This window comes from Saccopteryx bilineata, chromosome 6 (genome assembly GCF_036850765.1).
Source record: "Saccopteryx bilineata isolate mSacBil1 chromosome 6, mSacBil1_pri_phased_curated, whole genome shotgun sequence".
Taxonomy (NCBI): Eukaryota; Metazoa; Chordata; class Mammalia; order Chiroptera; family Emballonuridae; genus Saccopteryx; species Saccopteryx bilineata.
This window is the reverse complement of record NC_089495.1, coordinates 30,759,662-30,780,240: the sequence shown is the minus strand read 5'-3', so window position 1 is coordinate 30,780,240 and position 20,579 is coordinate 30,759,662. Positions and strand designations below refer to the sequence as shown.

Sequence of the window (20,579 nt, the reverse complement as noted above, 5' to 3'; positions counted from 1 at the left end):
GAATTGAACTAGTCACCTCTGTGCTTCAGGATGACACTCCAACCAGCCGAGCTATACAGCCAGGGCTAAAGGATGTGGTTTTAATAACAGTAACATGAAAGAAGTTGAAGAAGCAGATATTTAGATGATAATTATTTAGAACAAAGTTCAAGCCTAGTAGTCGAATAGGGCTAATGAAAACTATGGCTACAAGAAATTCAACACACAAGTTGTCTCAGCCATGTGGATGGAAAAAGGTCACCAGGAGATGCAGAATCCCAGGCCAGCACCATGTATAGGAACAGGACTTCAATTTGACAATTCTAATATTCACAAGTAAAATCATAGAAAATACTGAAATATTCATGCCCTAAAACAGGAAAACCTCAAATATTCTCCTCTTCCTAATGTATGCTTCTACAACTCAGAGCATGCAGAACTTCCATGGGAAGAAATACTCATGCCCTAAAACAGGAAAACCTCAAACATTCTCCTCTTCCTAATATATGCTTCTACAACTCAGGGCATGCAGAACTTCCATGGGAAGAATCACTGCCTCAGAGGATGAGTTTACAAGTCTAAATTTCAAACTTCTACCTGTTAAATGTCAATACCCACAGCACAGCAGAAAAACTCACACATTAAGATCAACAGATTAAATAAAAATGTTTAATAGAGATGTTTTATAGGATCTCCACAGAGATCAAGTTAGAAATAAGGCCAGAAAAGGATAGCTGTTAAGAAAATGGGTGTTTGGAAACTCATATGTGGATGTCAATGTCAGAGAGGTGGAAAAGCATAACATACAACCAGCCAAGTTTAAAAAAAAAGACTAAAATGAGAAGACTCTCCCATCTACAGTCATTTAGATGAAGAAAAGGAAAAGAATGGAGCAGAGTAAATTGAAGAGATAATAACTGTTTTTTTCAGAATTAATGACCTTACTATAGATATATCAAGACTATATTGAATCCACAACTGGATAAATAAAAACAAATTATATCAGGGCATATCACAATAAAATAACAAAATATTCACTACAAAGAAGACACCTTAAAAGCATTTAAAGAAAATGCATATTAATTGGAAAGGAATAAATACATTAATCAGACTTACAAGTGAAGTTTTATCAAAGGAAATAAATATCACATTACAACAACAAAATACTTTAGACGACTGTGGAAGTGACTCTCAACTAAAAGTCTGTAACCATGTAAGCTATCTTTCAAGATGAGTGTGAAGAAAAGACATGTTCTAACATTTAACACAAAATGCTTATAACCACTAGCTGACTCTAAAAGGGCTGTACTTCAGAAAAAAGGAAATTAAAATAAAAATAAATAATGGATTAAAGGCTCTGGCCAGGCTCTCAGGTGTTTAGGGCATCATCCCATATACCAAGTTTGTAGGTCCTATCCTTGATCAGGGTATATACAAGAATCAAAACATTGATATTTCTCTATCTCTCTCTTCCTCTCAATCTAAAAATCAATTTAAATCAATTAATAATTTTTTTTCAATTTAAAAAAAGAACAGTGAGTAAAGCAATTCGTAAATATGTTTTTAAATCATAGTAATTATTTAATATAAATATGATAATAATAGTAATTATAGTGACTAATACAGGGAGAGCCATGCAGGTAAAAAAACCCAGAAGTTAAGAGTCAAATGACAATATGTGAGAGATTAATGACTGGAGTTTGTGGTTAAATGATCTCATATCCTCCTGTTGTTTAGAAAAAGAATGAAAATATTCATTGAATTTAGACATTTAAAAGTTATAGACTGCAGTGGTATTAATATAACCCACTCTGGGATTCATCCCACCTGTCTGCATTCTCTGACTTGAACGCTCTTTCCCACTGACTGTCCACCAGATAAAGAGTATTCCAAAAATAAATGTAAATCTGATTAGTTTTTGTTCCATTTCTTTAAAAAATGTCATTGGGATTTTGATGGAGATTGCATGAAGTCTGTATATTGCTCTGGGTAATATAGCCACTTAAACTAGAGTGATTCTTCTAATCCATAAACATGGAATATATTTTCATTTCTTTATATATTTTTCAAACTCTTTTAATAATTCTTTGCACTTTTCTGTATAGGTCCTTGACATTCTTTAAGTTTATTCCCAGATATTTTGTTCTTTTATTGCAATTGCAAAAAGAATCTTTTTTTCCATTTCTTTTTCTGAATTCCCATGTTATTATACAAGAATGCCATGAACTTTTGCACATTTCTTTTGTATCCTGTAACTTTACTGTATTTGTTTAACATTTCTAATAGTTTTTTGGTACAGTTTTAATGTTTTCTATATAAAGAATATCAATTGCAAAATGCACAATCCTGAGAAAATGAACATATACATGTATATCATGTCCATAAGGAATATAAATTTCAAATCACCACTAGGGAGAGGAACAAGTAAACACATATGTTTTGCTCATTTGGACATTTATTTTGGTTCCACTGATCCTATCGGTCACAAAGGGTGTGACACAATGTCTCTCTGACATTGAGTTGATAGAAGAAATAAAACTTTTCTATGCTTTACATCATTACAACTAGAAAATACTTCCAGATACAGGAGCAGGCTGGGTTCGCACTACCAAAGCAGCAGTGGCTCTGAGTATTTGTTAAGGTAGGTCCTCTGGACCTGTGTCCTTGTACAGGATCTTAGGTCCTCAACAAAGAATTTACAGCAATGTACTCTGAATACCATCAAGCTAGATCTGGGAGGGCTATAGCACCCTCTGAATATGTTGCCCTGGGGGGACAAGTTCCTCTGTGCTGAAACAGGTTAGTGGTTGACTGATTGAAAGGTAACTTGTACACTCAAAATTGAGTGAGAGAATCTATTGCAAGCCCCGCAGGTTTTGATTCCATCAGAAAAAAACAAAAACTTTCTCCTAGACCACATACCTTCTCATCTAACAGAAAATTGAGCTACACCATATTCTTAAGGAACCACCATCACATGCACAGTCTATTGTTAGCCAAAACATTGTTATGCCAGATATATCATATCCAAGTTGGGCCATACTTCATTTTACTGTGCTTCACAAATTTTTCTTTTCTTTTTTACTTTACTTTTTCCTTTTTTTTTTAATTGAAGTTTTGTGGTAAGCCTCTGTGGAGCAAGCCTATTGGTGCCAGTCTTACAACAGCATGCGCTCACCTCATGTCTCTGTGTCACATTTTGTTAATTCTTCCAGTACTTCAAATTTTTTCATTACTATATATGTTATAGTAATCTGCAATCTGTGATATAATTATTGTAAGGTTTTGGACACCATGAACCATGGTCATACGTGATGATGAACTTAATCAATAAATGTATGTGTCCTCATTGCTCTACTGACCAGCTGTTCCCTGTCTTCCTCCTTCTTTTCAGTCCTCCCTCTCCCCTGAGACACAACAATATTGAAATTAGGCCTATTACTAAACCTACAATGATCTCTATGTGTTCAAGTGAAAGGAAGAGTTGTGAATGCAAAGAAAAATTTCTTCAAGGCAATTAAAACTACTTCTCCAGTGAACACATAAATGGTAAGAAAGCAAAAACAGCCTTATTGCTGATAGAAAGTTTGAGTGGCCTGGATCAAAGATCAAATCAGCTACAACATTTCCTTAAACCAAAGCCTAATCCAAAGCAAGATCCTAATTCTCTTCGATTCTATAAATGCTGAGAAAGATAAGGAAGCTGCAGAAGAAAAGTTTGAAGCTAATAGAGATTGTTTTGTGAGGTTTAAGAAATGAAGCCATCTCTATAATATAAAAGTGCATGTAGAAGCAATAAGTTCATGTAGAAGCTGCCCCAAGTTATCCAGATCTAGCTAAAATAATTGATGAAGGTGGTACACTGAACAGTATTAGAAGATGATTCCACCTAACACTTTAATAGCTAGAAAGAAGTATTGCTTAGTTTTAAAGCTTCACAAAACAGGTTGACTCTCTTGTTAGGTGCTAATGCAGTGGGTGACTAAGTTAAAGCTAATGCTCATTTACCATTGGAGGAAAAAAAAACCTAAGGCTGTTAAGAATTATGCTAAATCTACTTAGCCTTTGGAGTATAAATGTAATATTAAAGTTTGGGTGACAGCTCATCTGTTTATAACACAGCTTACTAAGTATTTTAAGCCCATTGTGAGACTTTCCGCTAAGGGGGAAAAAGAATAATGTCCTTCAAAATATTAGTACTGCTCATAAACAATGCACCTGGTTACCCGAGAACTCTGACAAAGTTGTACAACAAAATTAATGTTGATTTTATGCTGCAAACACAACATCCATCCTATCACCCATGGAGCAAGGAGTAATTTCTATTTAAATCTTATTATTTAAGAAATACATTTTGTATGGATATAGCTGCCATAGACAGTGACTCCTCTGATGGACCTCTGCAAAGTAAATTATAAACCTTCTGGAAAAGATTCACCATTCTAGATGTCATTAAGAACATTTATGATTTATGTAAAAAGTAAATCAAAATATCAATATCAACAGGAGTTTGGAATAAGTTGACTCCAACCCTCATGGATGCCGTGAGGGATTCAAGACTTCAGTGGAGGAAACAACTGTAGATATGGTGGGTTTAGCAGGAGAATTAGAATTAGAAACGGAGGACAATTTGACTTTGGGTGATGGGTATGCAACATAACCAAATGTCAAAATTACCTGGAGATGTTTTCTCTGAACATATGTACTCTGACTTATCAATGTCACCCCATTAAAATTAATAAAATAAAATAAAATAAATGGAGCCTGAGGGGATGGGAGTAGAAGTGGGGTCAGAAGATGTGACTGAATTGCTGCAGTCTAATAATAAAACTTGAACAGACAAGGAGATGCTTCCTACAAGAGAGCAAAGAAGTGGTTTCTTGAGATAGAATTTACTTCTGGCAAAGGTGTTGTGATGACTGTTGAAATCACATCAAAGATTTAGATTACAGCATAAACTTAATTGATAAAGCAGTGGCAGGTTTGAAAGAATGGACTTCAAGTTTCAAAGTTCTACTGTGGGTCAAATACTATGAAACAGCATCTCTGTAATGATACAGAGAAGTCATTTGTGAAGAACAAAGTCAAGTGAAGTAGCAAACTTCATTGCTCTTCCTTTTTAGAAATTGCCACAGCCACCCCAAACACTTCAGCAACCACCACCCTGATCAGTCAGCAGCCATCAACACTGAAGCAAGACCCACTAGCAAAAAGATCATGACTCACTAAAGATGCTGTGAAATACAATACAAATTCTAGTAGGTATTAACTAAATATAATGATAATAACAAAATAACATTAATGTACTTGGGGGAAAGTTAAAAATCAAATGAAAAATAGATTGAAGAAGAGAGCTTAGTGTAAATGGCTTAGATGCTTAGGTTATTAAGGAAAAGACTACATATAAAGTAAATAGAATAAAAATAAGATGGTAAATTTTAGTCTAAATGTATATCACCATATATTAAGCATAATAAGCTCCACTATTATATACCATATGAAAGCTGTTCTTAAGACACCAATTAAAAATACAGAAAGATTGAGAATAAGAGATAAAGAAAAGATGTACTAGGTGAATCTAACTTTCAAATGGCAAGTTGTTATAACAAGTTAAAACAATAAGAATATAATTTAAAATACAATTATTAATGATAAAATACACAACTAAAAATATAACTATCTTGCAGTTTATGCATTTAGTCACTGCCTCCTAATATATAAAGCAGAAGTTTCATCACTCAGAAGGAAAGCCTTGGCATACTGAAAAACTTCAGCTTACTTTTTATGGAAAATAAATCATGAAGCAGATGGAAAAAAAGCTCAGTAATATAAAGATGATTTGAAACAACACAATAGAAAGGTTATTTGAAAAACAGAGACAAACATTACATTTCACAATAATTGAAGCATGCATACATTTCAGCAACACTTTTTTTTTTTTTTACAAAAATTGACCTCCTCTCTGGTTCCAACATTTAAGAATATAAATAATAGGCACAAATCTCTCCCAGTAAGTAATAAAATTGGAATATAACTTTTACAGCAACAAAAAGAAATCACACAACTGGAAACTAAAACACATAGGTTAGCCATGATGTAAATAAGAAATCATCTAGAAATTTCTAATTTTTTGAACTAAATGTCAACTATATCTTAAAAACTGGAGAGTGCAGATAAAATGACATACAGAATAAGTTTTAGCTTTTAAAGTATATGTTAAAACAAGAAATATTTACAATGAATAAACAAAGCATTCGACTCAAGAAAGCTAGAATTAAAACAGAGTAAAGGCAAACAGGGCAGATAGAAGAAAAGAGAGTAACTTAAGGATAATAAACACAAAATATAAAAATCTCAACAAAACCAAATATTATGTTTTTCAAATCACTAATAAAATAGAAAAACTTCTGAGAAGACAACTCATGAAAAATAAAAACCACATAAAAAATTAGAATTAGAAGAAAGGTACCTATAAAAAAGTATAAATATTTAAAATAATATGTAATTCTAGATGTCACATGGATACAGCCACGTAGTAAAAATACACGCCGCACATCAATTCTCAGTGTAGAGAGTGTTCTCTGGAGTATGAGGATAATAATAGAAGGGATTGCAGCAAGTGGATACAATGACCATTTCATAAGAAAAATTAAAAAAAATATTAACATTTGCTTATATCTAATGGTGGGTAAATAGGTGTTTGTCACTTGTTCTCTTTGTGTTTGAATTATTTATCTAGAAAAATACAAATATGTAGCAGGCCAAATTATAAATTTACCTTCTGAAGACTTTATCCAGAGAATCTTTTTAAAATTCTTACATAAGTCAGCAATGCAAACTGAAAATATTTCATGTGTGATAAGGCCCAGAAATCTCCATTTTAATAAATACTCTGCTGTTTCTCCTGTAAGGTGACACAGATCACTGAGAACCACTAGGGTATTTGAGAGACATAAATGGAGATACATAGATTTCTTTCTCTCTCAATTTCAAAGGCAATGACTTTGGAAAGTTACTTAAACTACACTGCCAATTTCTTTTTATTAGGTGAGAAGTGGGGAGGCAAAGACAGACTCCCACATATGCTCCTGACTGGGATCCACACAGCAAGCCTCCTACCAGGCAATACTCTGCCTGTCGGGGCTGTTGCTCTGTTGCTCAGCAACTGAGCTATTTTAGCACCTGAGGTGAGGCCATAGAGCCATCCCCTATGCCTGGGGCCAACTTTATTTGAACCATTCAAGCCATAGCCATGGGAAGAGAGGAGAGAGAGAGAGATGAGTAGGGGCAGCGGTGGAGAAGCAAATGGTCACTTCTCCTGTGTGCCCTGAACAGAAATCAAACCCAAGACTTCCATACTCCAAGTTGATGCTCTACTGCTGAGCCAACTGGCCAGGACCACACTACCAAATTTTGGTATCTCTAAATGGGACTATTCAGAATTATCACTCACAATTAAATGACATACTAATGTAGCACTCAAAATCCTTATAAAATGTATTGTTGCCGCTCATGATAATTCCTTACATATTATTAGATTCAAAGAGTACTAAAGTTTAGCTTCAGAACACAAATTTACTCGCTACTTAGGGATTCCTCTTCCTTGGTGAACCTCTTTTTCAAACAACTGCATGAAATAGCTATTATGGTTGTTATGATGAGAACAGGGACAGCAGTGTAGAAAACTAGAAGCCACAGGTTCTTTCCAGATTTCCAAAAAGCTCTTTCCATGATTAAACCTAAAAATAAAAAAATAAAAACATTAAAAAATCAGAGCAAAAAATTAAGCTATTTTTACTTTCAAAGTCGCAGCAAACTAATTGGATGTTCCTAATTTTGTTGTTATAAGTAACAGGGTAGAGGAGGATAAATGGTGATAGACACGCTCAAGTTGGGGTGGTGAACACACAATCCAGGGTACAGGTATATTGTAGAATCGCCCACCTGAAACCTGTATAATTTTGTTAACCAATGTCACCCCAATGAACTCAATCAAAAGGAAAAAAGAAAAATTATAATAGAGTCATAATACATTGGATTATTTCTACTACCTTTCATTCTAAAAGAATAGAAACCAAGTTCCAGAAAGCTGTGACATATTCTATATTATAAACAGCTACAGCAGAATCTCACTATAACACTGTAGGCAGGCCTAAATGCTTCCATGATATATAATGTGGCATGGTGTAATTGCAAGGTTATCCAATAAATTTGCATTGTTACAGGTAGCATTATCACAGAATATCTTATTTTTATTTATTAGATTGTTGACTTTTTGATATTAGGGATCTATTTTTATATATGGAGTCATTGCATAAAATGGCACTGGCATAAAAATCAGGACACTTGATTTCTAATGCTCTTCTACAACAAGTTAGCACTGGGTATGGTGCCCTAAACATATTCTTTAAGCTCCATGAAAAGAGAGACTTTGTTTAGTTTACTATAGATCCCTCATGCCACATGACTAGCCGAGCATGTATTAGGAGTTCAATAAATATATATTTTCCAAGTCAATGAATAAGTAACAGAAGCCAGTCATAATGAACAAATACAATATTGTGCTAGCATCCTTCTGTGATGCCTATTTTTTTAAGCAATAAAGACAGACAGACAGGAAGGGAGAGAAATGAGAAGCATCAATTCTTCATTGCAGCACCTTAGTTGTTCATTTCATTGATTGCTTTCTCACATATGCCTTGACAGAGGGGCTCCTGCTGAGCCAATGACCTCTTGCCCAAGCCAGAGACCTAGGGTTTCAAGCCAGAGACCTTTGTGTCAATTTCATTATGATATGCCTTGGAGTAGGTTTGTTGGGGTTAAGAAAACTTGGAGTTCTGTTTGCTTCTTGAACTTGAGGCTTTAGTTCTTTCCACAGTCTTGGGAAGTTCTCATCTATTATTTGTTTGAGTATGTTCTCCATTCCATTTTCTCTCTCTTCTCCCTCTGATATACCTATTATTCTTATGTTATTCTTTTTGATGGAGTCAGATAATTCTTGTAGGGCTATCTCATTTTTTTTAATTTTTGAGTCTCTTTCTTCTTCTCTCTGTTGTGCCTCAAGTTGCTTGTCTTCTATTTCACTAATCCTCTCTTCTATCTGACCTGTTCTATTAGCTAAGCTTGTTACTTCGTTTTTCAGCTCGTGAATTGAGTTTTTCATCTCTGTTTGATTTGTTTTTATAGTTTCAATTTCCTTGGACATATATTCTTTGTGTTCATTGAGTTGTTTTCTGAGCTCCCTATATTGCCTTTCTGTGTTTTCTTGTATATCTCGGAGGATTTTTAGTATTTCTATCTTGAATTCTCTGTCATTTAGCTCCAAAGTTTCCAATATATTAAATTTTTTCTCCATAGATTTTTCCTCATCTAGCTGTGTTACCTCTCTTTCTTTTGTATCCATGATATTCGATTTTCTCTTCCTTAATGGCATCTGAGGGTGGTTTTGTTGATAGTATTAATGAGATTTAATAAAGAATAAAAAGTTAAAAAAAATAAAAAATCGAAAAGAGTTGTTTTTTTAAAAAAAAATTAATAATGAAATAAAGAAAAATAAAATAAAATAAAAATTTTAAAAAAAAGGAAATTATTCCCCCCCTCCTTTTTTCCTCTCCTCTCCTCTCCCCTCTTTTTTGAGAAAATCTTGTGGTGGACTGTGAGTTATAACAAACAATGCCTGTGATGGAGGGCCTGAATTGGGGAAAAGTAATAAAGGGGCAAAAAAGAAAAAAAGAAAAAAAAAAAAAAAAGGAAAAAAAAAAAAAAGAAAAAAGAAAAAAAAAAGAGCGTATGGACCCACAAAAAGCAAATAAGGAAAAAATTTGGGTCCAGAATAAAATGATTTGCTTTTAGGTGTTGGTTGTCTAAGAGTTATGATGAGAGGAATAAGAGGAAAACGGAAAAATGGGGGGACAAATTAAAAACTTACTATTGTATTTAGTGGAACAAGAACTAGATAATATGGAGAGCCAGGGATGGGAGCACAGCTAGTGAGTTAAAAAGGTGAAGTAAAAACCCCCCAAAATGCCACAAACATAGGTTTGAGTCCCAGATAAGATAATTTGTTTGTTATTGAGGTTTGAATGAGAGGAGATGTAAAGGAGAAAGGAAGAAACTAATATAGAGGGAGAAAAGAAAGAGAGAGAGAGAAAAAAAAGAGGGAACCACTAAAAGAAGAAAAAAGAAAGGAGAGAGAGAGAGTTAAGGGTTTTGGAGTGCAACCCTCATAGAAAGAAAGGAAGAGAAGAGAAAAGATAATGGGAGATATAACACTTATGGGTAGTGTAGTTCAAGGAGAGGAGAGAGTAAGACCGGTAGAGAGTTAATCGGCCAAATTGGAGGAGGAAAAAAAAGTATCAAGAATGAAGATAAGAGAAACAAACGAACAAATATAATAAAAAGGGATAGGTTATAAAGTCTGCAGATTATTCTTGATTTTGAGAGGTTATCTTCTTGCTTTTTCTTTTCTCTCCCTCTTCCTGGTCGGTGACTCTGTACCCCGGGTTCTGCCCCTTTGGCACGCTCAGGTAGAGGTTTGCAGTTGATAAGTCTCTATGGCAATGTCATGTATTGTGCTTTAGTCTCGTGGGAGTCGAGGCTCATTAGCATTTATAGGCTCCGACAGTGAGAGAGTCCGTGTTCCTGGAGCCTCTCTCCTAGTCTTTCCTTCCTCAATTAGTAGCCTGATAATCCAGCTATGGGGTTGCTGCTGCCTCTGCCTGGATAGTAAGAGGCTCAAAGAGCTGGCAACTCCCCACTCTATTTCCACTCAGCACAGGGCTCTGGGTAAGGCTCAGTCAGTCAGAGCTGCTAGCATAATCAGGCGGGCTTTCCGCCCACTCAAAGACCACTAAGCCAGAGACCTTTGGGTTCAAGCCAGTGACCATGGGGTCATGTCTATGATCCCACACTCAAGCCGGCAACCTCAGGGTTTTTTGTTTTGTTTTGTATTTTTCTGAAGCTGGAAATGGGGAGGCAGTCAGTCTCCCACATGCGCCCGACCGGGATCCACCTGGGACGCCCACCAGGGGGCGATGCTCTGCCTATCCGGGGCATCGCTCTGTTGCGGCCAGAGCCACTCTAGCGCCTGGGGCAGAGGCCAACGAGCCATCCCCAGCGCCCAGGCCATCTTTTTGCTCCAATGGAGCCTTGGCTGCGGGAGGGGAAGAGAGATACAGAGAGGAAGGAGAGGGGGAGGGGTGGAGAAGCAGATGGGCACCTCTCCTGTGTGCCCTGGCCGGGAATTGAACCCGGGACTTCCGCACGCCAGGCTGACGCTCTACCACTGAGCCAACCAGCCAGGGCCAGCCTCAGGGGTTTTGAACCTGGGTCCTCAGCATCCCAGGTCAATGCTCTATCCACTATGCCACTGGCTAGGTCAGGCATCTTTGTCATCTCTTTAACAGCAATTTATGGCTTTTCTTATTTAAACTATATACTTCTTCAGAGTAATACTTATCTTCAATTTTCTTTAGTTTTTCTAAAACAGACACATAGCAACACAGATTAAATGTCTTTATATTGCTGAGATCACAGGACCAATTATGAAATAAGGATGTTAAAAGATAGTCTTAAAGGAGAGACAGTGATATCAGTAAATAAAAATTATAAAAGATACTCTCAGCTTCATTGATGGTATTTGAAAGTTAATATTAGAAAAAAAAAGAGCAAGATTAAGAACACACACTTGGTTTCTATTTCTTGAAAGAAACCCATTTATCTTTGAACTACAAATTTTCCCAAGTAGCAAAAATCTCACTTTGTTTTGTCAAGATACTGTATTTGAGAATTTTATTAACTGGATATGTAAAGAAATAGACACTTGCCTGGTGTTTCTCTGTAAGCTTTTCTGGAACGCACACTGCAATCTGAACCACTCCAGCCAGCATCACAATGGCACACAAATTCAGAATTGCACACCTAAGATAATTTTTTAATTTTTAAATAATCATTTAAAAACATTTTTCCATAGAAAATAAAATTATCAGATGGATCATGAAACTTACATTTGTATTTTTATGTAGCATAATTTTGTTTACTTAATTTATCTAGAGCAAAAAATTAAGCTGTCTATTTTTACTTTCAAAGTTGCAGCAAACTAATTGCAATGTTCTTAATTTTGTTGTTATAAGTAACAGGGTATAGAAGGATAAATGGTGATAGACACACACTCGAGTTGGGGTGCTGAACACACAATCCAGAGTACAGGTATATTGTAGAAATTAATTAAATGCTTCATTTCTTAACCTAAAGCTTTTGTTCACACATGGAGAGACACAGGCATACACATATACACACATGACAGCTAAATAAAGCTAGGAAATAAGGCTCACAGCATTTGCATCAAGAAAATTTAACATCTTCAATTGTTCTCCTGAAATTTTAGTGTGCAACTTCAAAAACACCTACTAAAATTCTAACGAAAATGAGCCCCGTCAGGTGGTGTGCTGGAGGCCAGGGGCTACCACTTCCCAGAGCAGATCTGTGCACATCTTTCAACCCACAAGTTCAGTGCCCGCATGTGGTAACTTAAAGTATTTGCATTTACACGGGGACTTGACCCTCCCCCAGGAGTGGTTGGTAAACATTTAAGAGTATAACACTGCCCTTGACCATTATCAAGTTTTATTGTGTTTGTTTTTGTTTGATTGATTTTTTTAAGCAAAGGCTTTTTTTATTACAAAGGGCCTCAGATACTTAGATATACTATAACATTAGAAACTGATGGTTTCTGTTATTAATAAATTATTAAATAAGAGTAAACACCTTTCTGCTGCCTACTCTGAGTCTTTATTCTGAATACTTTGTACAGATTTACTCATTAAATCCTCACAACAGCCCTTTCAGATCAGTACTATTATTATTCTTATTTTATAGATGAAGAAACAGAGGCATAGATATGATATTTAACTTCTTAAAAGCCACATGTCTGGTAAGTGATAGAGCCAGGATTTAAACCCAGGCAGTCGGATTTCAAAAGCTCTACCCTTGATTACTGTGCTACTTCACAAAATAATATAAAACATCGTTCAGTTTCTAAAATAGCAATTTAAAAACATGAATCTAATTTCTCTCTTCCAGGCTTAAGTGTACAGAAAAAAAGTACTCTGTTCAAGATATTCAGTGTCCCAGCTTCTGTCATACCACCTTCATACTGTTGTGTCTGTGTGTGTGTGTCTGTACATTTACTCTGAAATACTTTATAGATGTGATGCTGTCCTTCTTAAGAGACACTCATTGTCAGTTTGTCCTAATATTGTGTTGTTACTTTGTGACCATTTGGTTAAGGTGCTGTCTTTCAAATTTTCCACTGTAAGTAATAACTAATTTGTGAAGAGATACTTGTAAGATTATGCAAGTATCTAGGACTGCATTAAACTCTCATCTACTAGTCTTAGCATTCATTGGTATTAACTCCTCATTACTTCAGTATTGATTCATAAGGAAGAGTTTTCCCTTATCTCCATTTATTTATTCAGCTATAGTAATAATTGAATAATATAATATATTACTAATATGGTCACGTGATCTTTGACAAAGGTACCAAGATCACTAATGGAGAAAGCAGAGCCTGTCTCTTCAGCAAATGATGCTGAGAAAACAGGATATTCAATGCAAAAGAATAAAATTACTCTTATCTCACACCATATATATAAATTATCTCAAAATTGATTAAAGACCTAAATATAAGCCCTAAGATGGTCAAACTCCTAGAAGAAAACATAGGGGGTAATAATCATGACATTGGACTTCACAATTTTTTGTATATGACACAAGCAACATAAGTAAAATAGGCAAATGAATTTACAACCTTAAAAACTTTTGCACATCAAAGGACACAATTAACAGACTGAAAAAGCACCATAAGAAACAATAGAAAAGATTTGCAAATCTTATACCTGATAGGGAGGTAATGTCCAGAATATATAAAAAATATAGAACTCAACAACAAAAAAATAAAGAAAACCTGGTTTAAAAATGGAAAAGGGACGTGAATAACCATTTCTCTAAAAATGATACACAAATGGCCAACAAGGATATAAGCAGATGCTCAATAGCACTAATCATAAGGGAAATGCAAATGACAATCATATCACTTTCACCCATTAAGATGACTGCTATGTAAAAAAATAACAAGTGTTGGTTGGCAAGGATGTGGAGAAACCCTTGAATACTGTTGGTGGCACTGTAATACAGCACAACTATATTGAAAAACAGTATGGAAATTGTTCAAAAGATTTACACTAGAACTACCACATAACCCTGCAATCCCACTTCTGGGATATATACACAGAAGATCTGAAAACAGAGTCTCAAAGTGACGTTCGCATACCCCCTTCCCTAGCAGTATTATTCCTCAGAGTCGGGGGTAGAAACAACTCAAATGTCCATCAGCCGATGACTGCAGTTATAAAATGTGTTTTATACATACAAGGAAATACTAGTCATCCTTATAAAGAAAGAAAATTCTGTCATATGCTACAATATAGATGAATTACATGAAGACATTATGCTAAGTGAAATTAGCCATCACTAAAAGACAAATACTGTATTGTTCAATTTATATGATGTATCTAAAGCAGTCAAATTCAAGAAACAAAATAGAAATGTATTTTTAAAGTAAATTTTAATTACTGATTAACTTTAAGAGAGAAAGAGAAATATCGATTTGTTGTTCCACTTATTTATGCATTTGTTAATTGATTCTTATATGTGCCTTACTCAGTGATCAAATCAGAAACGTTGGCATATGGGATGACACTTTAACCAACTGAGCTACCCAGCCGGGGAAAGGTGATAATTTTTTGACATCAGTTTCCCATCTGTAAAATGGCTCTGGTAATGTATTCTGTGTACTTATATGAAGATGAAAGCTGATATTAGCCAATATGATAAATCATTATCATTTTTTTATTCTTTCTTCTTTTTTCACATTTTTAATTGAATTTATTGGAATAACATTGATTAATAAAATTATACAGGTTTCAAGTGTACAATTCTATAATACATCATTTGCATTTGTATTGTGTGTTCACCACCTCAAATCAAGTATCCTCTCATCACCAAATTTATTCTTGTATTATTATTAATTATTGCATTATTTTCCATAGGAACCACTGTAAACCTACTTTTGCCTCATCTTGTATATAGAACATTTCATCAAATATCGGCAGAATATACATTCTCAAGTTCATATGGAATATTACCAAGGACAGGGCATATAATAAGCCACAAAAGAAATCTTAGCAAATTTAAGAAGTTTGAAAATACACCAAGTATCTATTTGGCCAAAATGATATGAAATTACACATCAACTAGAGGAAAGCTGAAAAATTCACAAACATATAGAAATTAAACAACACACTCTGAACAACCAAAGGTTTGAAAAAGATGTTAAAAAGAAAATCAGAAAAAGTCTAAAACACATGAAAATAAAAATGTAATACAGCAAAAATACTGGGATATGATAAAAACAGTTCTTAGGGGTAGATTATAATGATAAATGCATATATAAAGGAATAGATCATTTCAAATAAGCAATATGACTATACTTAATGGAACTAGAAAGAGAAAAAAACCCCAAAGTCAGAAAAAAGAATAAAAAAAGAAAATTACAAAGATCATAGTGAAATAGATAAGGACCAAAAAACTAAGAAGAAAATCAGTGAAATTAAAAGCAAGTTTTTACTAAAGATAAACAAATCAGCAGGTCTTTGACTAAGAAAAAAATAGAGGAAAGTAATGTAACCAAGATGACAACATAAGATGTTCCCAAATTTGCTTCCACTCAGAAAAAAAACTAAAAACTATTCACGAATAAGACGCCACTGAGAGAATTCTAGAATACGCGAGTGAGACTACAGCAGACCCATGCATCAACTACTAGACTGAGACAGACTGCATTAGAAAAGAGAGTGGCAGTACACTGACCACACTGCCCCTCCCCCAGGCCAGCACACCACACAGAGGTCTTCCCTGAGCCTGTGGCTCCTCCAATGGGAAAAGGAGAGCTCAAGTGGCAGAGAGATCCCCCAGAATTGTGGGTAAATTCTTAGGAGTCCCTACTCTCATTCTACCTCACAGGGATCAAGGGTAAATCTGTGGGGCTTGCCCACTGAGATTGCGATTTCAAAGGCAGGAGGAGTTTGCAAGAACCAGTGCTTGAATTTTGGTAGTCTAAGTTCCTACCTGCTGTGGCCAGCTAGTAGTTCCAACCAGCAGCTCTGCTCATCTGCAGTCAATACAGTATTGCATAATGACAAGGGAACTTGACAAGGTCTGCCTGCTCTGGGACCTTAAATAAAGAGCCCAGCCACCTGTGGACCTGGTCTGTTCACCAGGTAGGGCAGCTGGAGAATAGCCCTCCACTGCTAACTGTAGTTCCCAGAACTACACAACCAGAAATCCTGGCCAATTTCATTCTATACAAAGATCTTTATAACTAACTATGATACAAATTTAGTAATGCAAATCAGGTCCATATTGAAACTGGACACAACAAGGTTGTGTTGGGAAAGGTCACCAAAAAGACATGACCACTGATGTGACCCACAAGCTGCGCCTGGGATATTTGAGGCTCCCACTCCTTCTGCTGTGCTTGGAATGTGTGCTCTGCTTGATTTCCCTATGCTAGAAGCTACCCAAGGACTCAATCTTGAGAAAGAAGTGTGGGGATGAGACTATCTAAACTAGGTATGTGACTAAACCCAGATAAGACCCCCTATATATGTAGCTGAATTGTTAGGGCCTCTATATCAACTTCTATACTTCTGGTGGACTAGTGCAGAAAACTATTTGTCTTGCCACTGCCCAAGACAAGCCTGTAAGTTTTCCTGTTGATTAAACCTGCCACCTACCAATCTGAAATGGTCTGCCTTTACTTCAGTCTCTCTCTGCCTTCCACATAGGGGGATCAGTTTCAGATTATATTCAGGAAGCTCTGGAGAAGGTGGCTACCCAACACTAGCATTTCATAGGAACCCATAAAATGTTGAATATATTAATGAGTCATGCTGAAAAGTGTCCAGGGTTGTTGTGATTTGGGGAAACATCACATGCTTACTTACTCCATGTCTACTGCAGGATGCTGAACAAGTAAGAAACTCATCCTGATACGTACTCGATTCTACACATTTACGATGTACACAAATCTAATGAAAAAAATTTCCAAGTCAGAGAAATTCGGCTATCTTAACATAACAATCAGTAATTTTATAACATAAGTCTATAATAATTCAATACAATAAATACCTTTTTAAATACTGTTTTTGTTGTATCCCACAAATTTTTATATGTTATGTTTTCATTTAATGCAACATATTTTTCAATTTCTCCTGAGATTTCTCCTTGAGCACATGTGTTATTCAGAATATGTGGTTTAATCTCCAAGTAGTTTAAGATTTTATAAGTAAGTCTAACATAAACTACAGACTTCAGGTGACAATGATATGTCAATGTAGGTTCATCAATTTTAACAAATGTACCAAGAATGTTTTATCATATAAGACATATTATTATTAAATGTTACCTGGTAAAATTTGTTTTCACACATTATCACTGAGAAGAATTATCCATGTTATGGAAAAGATTCTATTTTTACTACATTACCAACTGACTAATATCAAAACATCTGTTGACTTGTGTAATTTTTTTTCTTTTGTGACAGAGAGAGAGAGTCAGAGAGAGGGACAGATAGATAGGAACAGAGAGAGATGAAAAGCATCAATTCTTTGTTGTGGCACCTTAGTTGTTCATTGACTGCTTTCTCATATGTGCCCTGACTGGGGGACTACAGCAGAGTGAGTGACCCCTAGCTCAAGCCAGTGACCTTGGGCTCAAGCTAGTGACTTTTGGGCTTAATCCAGTGACAATGGGGTCATGTCTATGATCCCATGCTTAAGCCAGCGACCCCACGCTCAAGCTGGTGAGTTGCGTTCAAGCCAGTGACCTTGGAGTTTTGAACCTAGGTCCTCCACAACCCAGTCTAACATTCTATCCACTGTGCCACACCACCTGGTCAGGTGATTTGTGTAATTTTTTTATTGTTTTGGCTCCAAGGCGTAAATGTATTTACTGATCTCCACGGCATACCCCTCCTTCAAGGAGGCATTCATGAGTCCTGGCCATTAAGAGGAAGCCAAGCAAAGATCTTGTCAGGAATTAAATGACACTGAAGTATCTTTGCCCCTCTATGTTTTCTCCAGATTTGTGCCAGCCTCAGAAATCATTAATAATGAAATCAATAAATAGTAATAGCCAACCTGTATTTAACTCATACTATGTGCTAGACATTGTGCTAACCACTTTATCCTGCTATCTCATTTAATAAACCCACAGAGTAAATGCTATTATTATCCCCACTTAACATATAGCTGTTGTATATCAAATTGGTTAGTTCAGTGGTCGGCAAACTCATTAGTCAACAGAGCCAAATATCAACAGTACAATGATTGAAATTTCTTTTGAGAGCCAAATTTTTTAAACTTAAACTATTTAGGTAGGTACATTGTTATTAACTTAATTAGGGTACTGCTAAGCTGGCCTTTGCTAAAAACGTGGTATTTTGTGGAAGAGCCACACTCAAGGGGCCAAAGAGCCGCGGTTTGCTGACTGCTGGGTTAGTTAACTAGCAAAATGTCAAAATGTTAAGAGGTGAAAATCTGATTCATGCACATGATCTAACTTGTGCTCTTATCTACTGGGCCACAAGGAGATACATACTACCCAATGGGATTTCTTCTTTCTGTCCAAGAAAAAATGAACTTTATGCTAGTGAGCACTTAACTACAATGTATTACCAAAGTCTATCCCTCCCTACTCCAGTCCCAAAACACTTGGTAGTTTCCTTGTTCAGGACACTGAAATTCTGAAAAGGTGCAGTCAGTTCCATTTCTCCCTTATTATCTAGAGTCAAAGTAAAGCTTAATCGTTTTCTTTTTATCAAAATATTTAAGGTGCCATAGCACTACAAATAAATTTAAATTTGATACCAAAATGAAAATATGTATTAAATAAGTGAATAAAATTAGATTCAAAAAATAAATTTTAAATCGCTCACCCTCCCAGTGTCACATTCAGCACCATCATGGACTGCCAGTGGGTCTACAAATGGAGCTGTAATTGGGGCATTAAGACGGTAGTCTAAAGTTATACATATAACATTTCGCACATAGGCATAAAGCACAGCAACATCTTTTTCAAAGAAAGGACTTTGAAAAGGGTAGGTACAAATTAATCTTCCACACATAAGATTCCTGCAAACAAAATAAAGTTATATAATTATTACACATTAGGCATTTATAGGAAATGCTTCAGATTTGCTTTCTTTGACAAAAAAAATAAATGGTTCATCATTTATGGCAATGTATCTAGAAAAAACTAGTACTTTAACACTAATGTTTAAAATAAAAAATAGGCTTGGCCGGTGGCTCAGTGAATAGAACATTGGGCCAGTATATAGACATCCCAGGTTCAATTCCCAATCAGGGCACACAGGACAAGTGACCATCTGCTTCTCCTTGTTCCCTCTCCCCCTTCTCTTCTTCCTCTTCCCCTCCCACAGCCAGTGGCTTGATTGGTTCAAGTGTGGCCCCATGTTCTGAGAATAGTTCAGTTGGTCCAAGTTCCTCAGCCTCAGGTGTTAAAAATAGGTCAGTATTCAAGTATCAGCCCCAGATGAGGTTGCCAGGTGGATCCCTGTCAGAGCACATGTGGGATTCTGCCTCACTATCTCCCCTCCTCTCACCTAAAAAAAAGACCAACAAATTATGACCCCTACCCTTAACAATCTTCAGTCTAATACTAAATGTGATGTTATGTTGAGTTGTACACTTGAAATCTGTATGGTTTTATGAACCAATATTACCCTATTCAATCCAGAAATACAGACAATTATAAAAATAAATAAAGTGTTACAAATGAAACAAATTCTTACAGAGATTTAACATAGTACACATTCCAATTTATCAGTCAGGGAAGACTTCAAAGAAAATATGCCATCTGAGTCAAAGCTTACAAATTAGTAGCATTCCAACAGTTAGAGTAAGGCCTCTCTAAACAAAAGTAACAGCATAATCAAATCAAGAAAGCAAATCAAACCACCTGGCATGCTTACCTGTTTTCAGCCTCTATGAGCGCAAGGGCCATGTTTGATTTGCTAACTAATATCTACCCCAGTGTCCAGCACACAGTAGGTTCTTAATGAATGTTTGTTAAAATAAAGTCATAACCAACATATCAAAGATCTGGCTTTTCAGATGCAGGGCAAAAGGAACTTCATTGTATAGACACTGGGCAGTCTTCAGCTTGAGCAAACAATCAAATGAATAGGGACAGTATTGTTATAAAGAAAAATTAGCAGGTTCAGAAAGAAAAGATGTAATAGACACTACAAGTTTCAAACACATCTGGGATTTGAAAACCTAATAGTCATCTACATATGTTTTTAAAATTATATGTAAATTTAAGCCTATAACACAGGAAATATGTCAGTTCTAATGATTTTGAGATTCACTCCCATACACATGTAATAATAGAACCACTGGAATAAATGATACACATGAAGAAAAACTAAAGATAGAATGTTATAGAACATAAGAAAA

At 35.6% G+C, this 20,579-nt stretch overlaps 1 protein-coding gene across 1 annotated transcript in view; it reads right to left on the bottom strand.

The window, feature by feature from the left end:
* Positions 1-7,554: 7,554 nt before the first annotated feature.
* ADAM32 (ADAM metallopeptidase domain 32) overlaps positions 7,555-20,579 on the bottom strand; it is a 112,675-nt gene continuing 99,650 nt past the window's right edge. The window contains exons 15-18 of the mRNA XM_066237503.1: positions 19,037-19,232; positions 17,046-17,129; positions 11,825-11,898; positions 7,555-7,747 (exon numbers count right to left, since the gene is read on the bottom strand). Coding sequence (XP_066093600.1) covers positions 7,555-7,747; positions 11,825-11,898; positions 17,046-17,129; positions 19,037-19,232 — 547 coding nt within the window. The remainder of the gene's footprint in view (positions 7,748-11,824; positions 11,899-17,045; positions 17,130-19,036; positions 19,233-20,579) is intronic.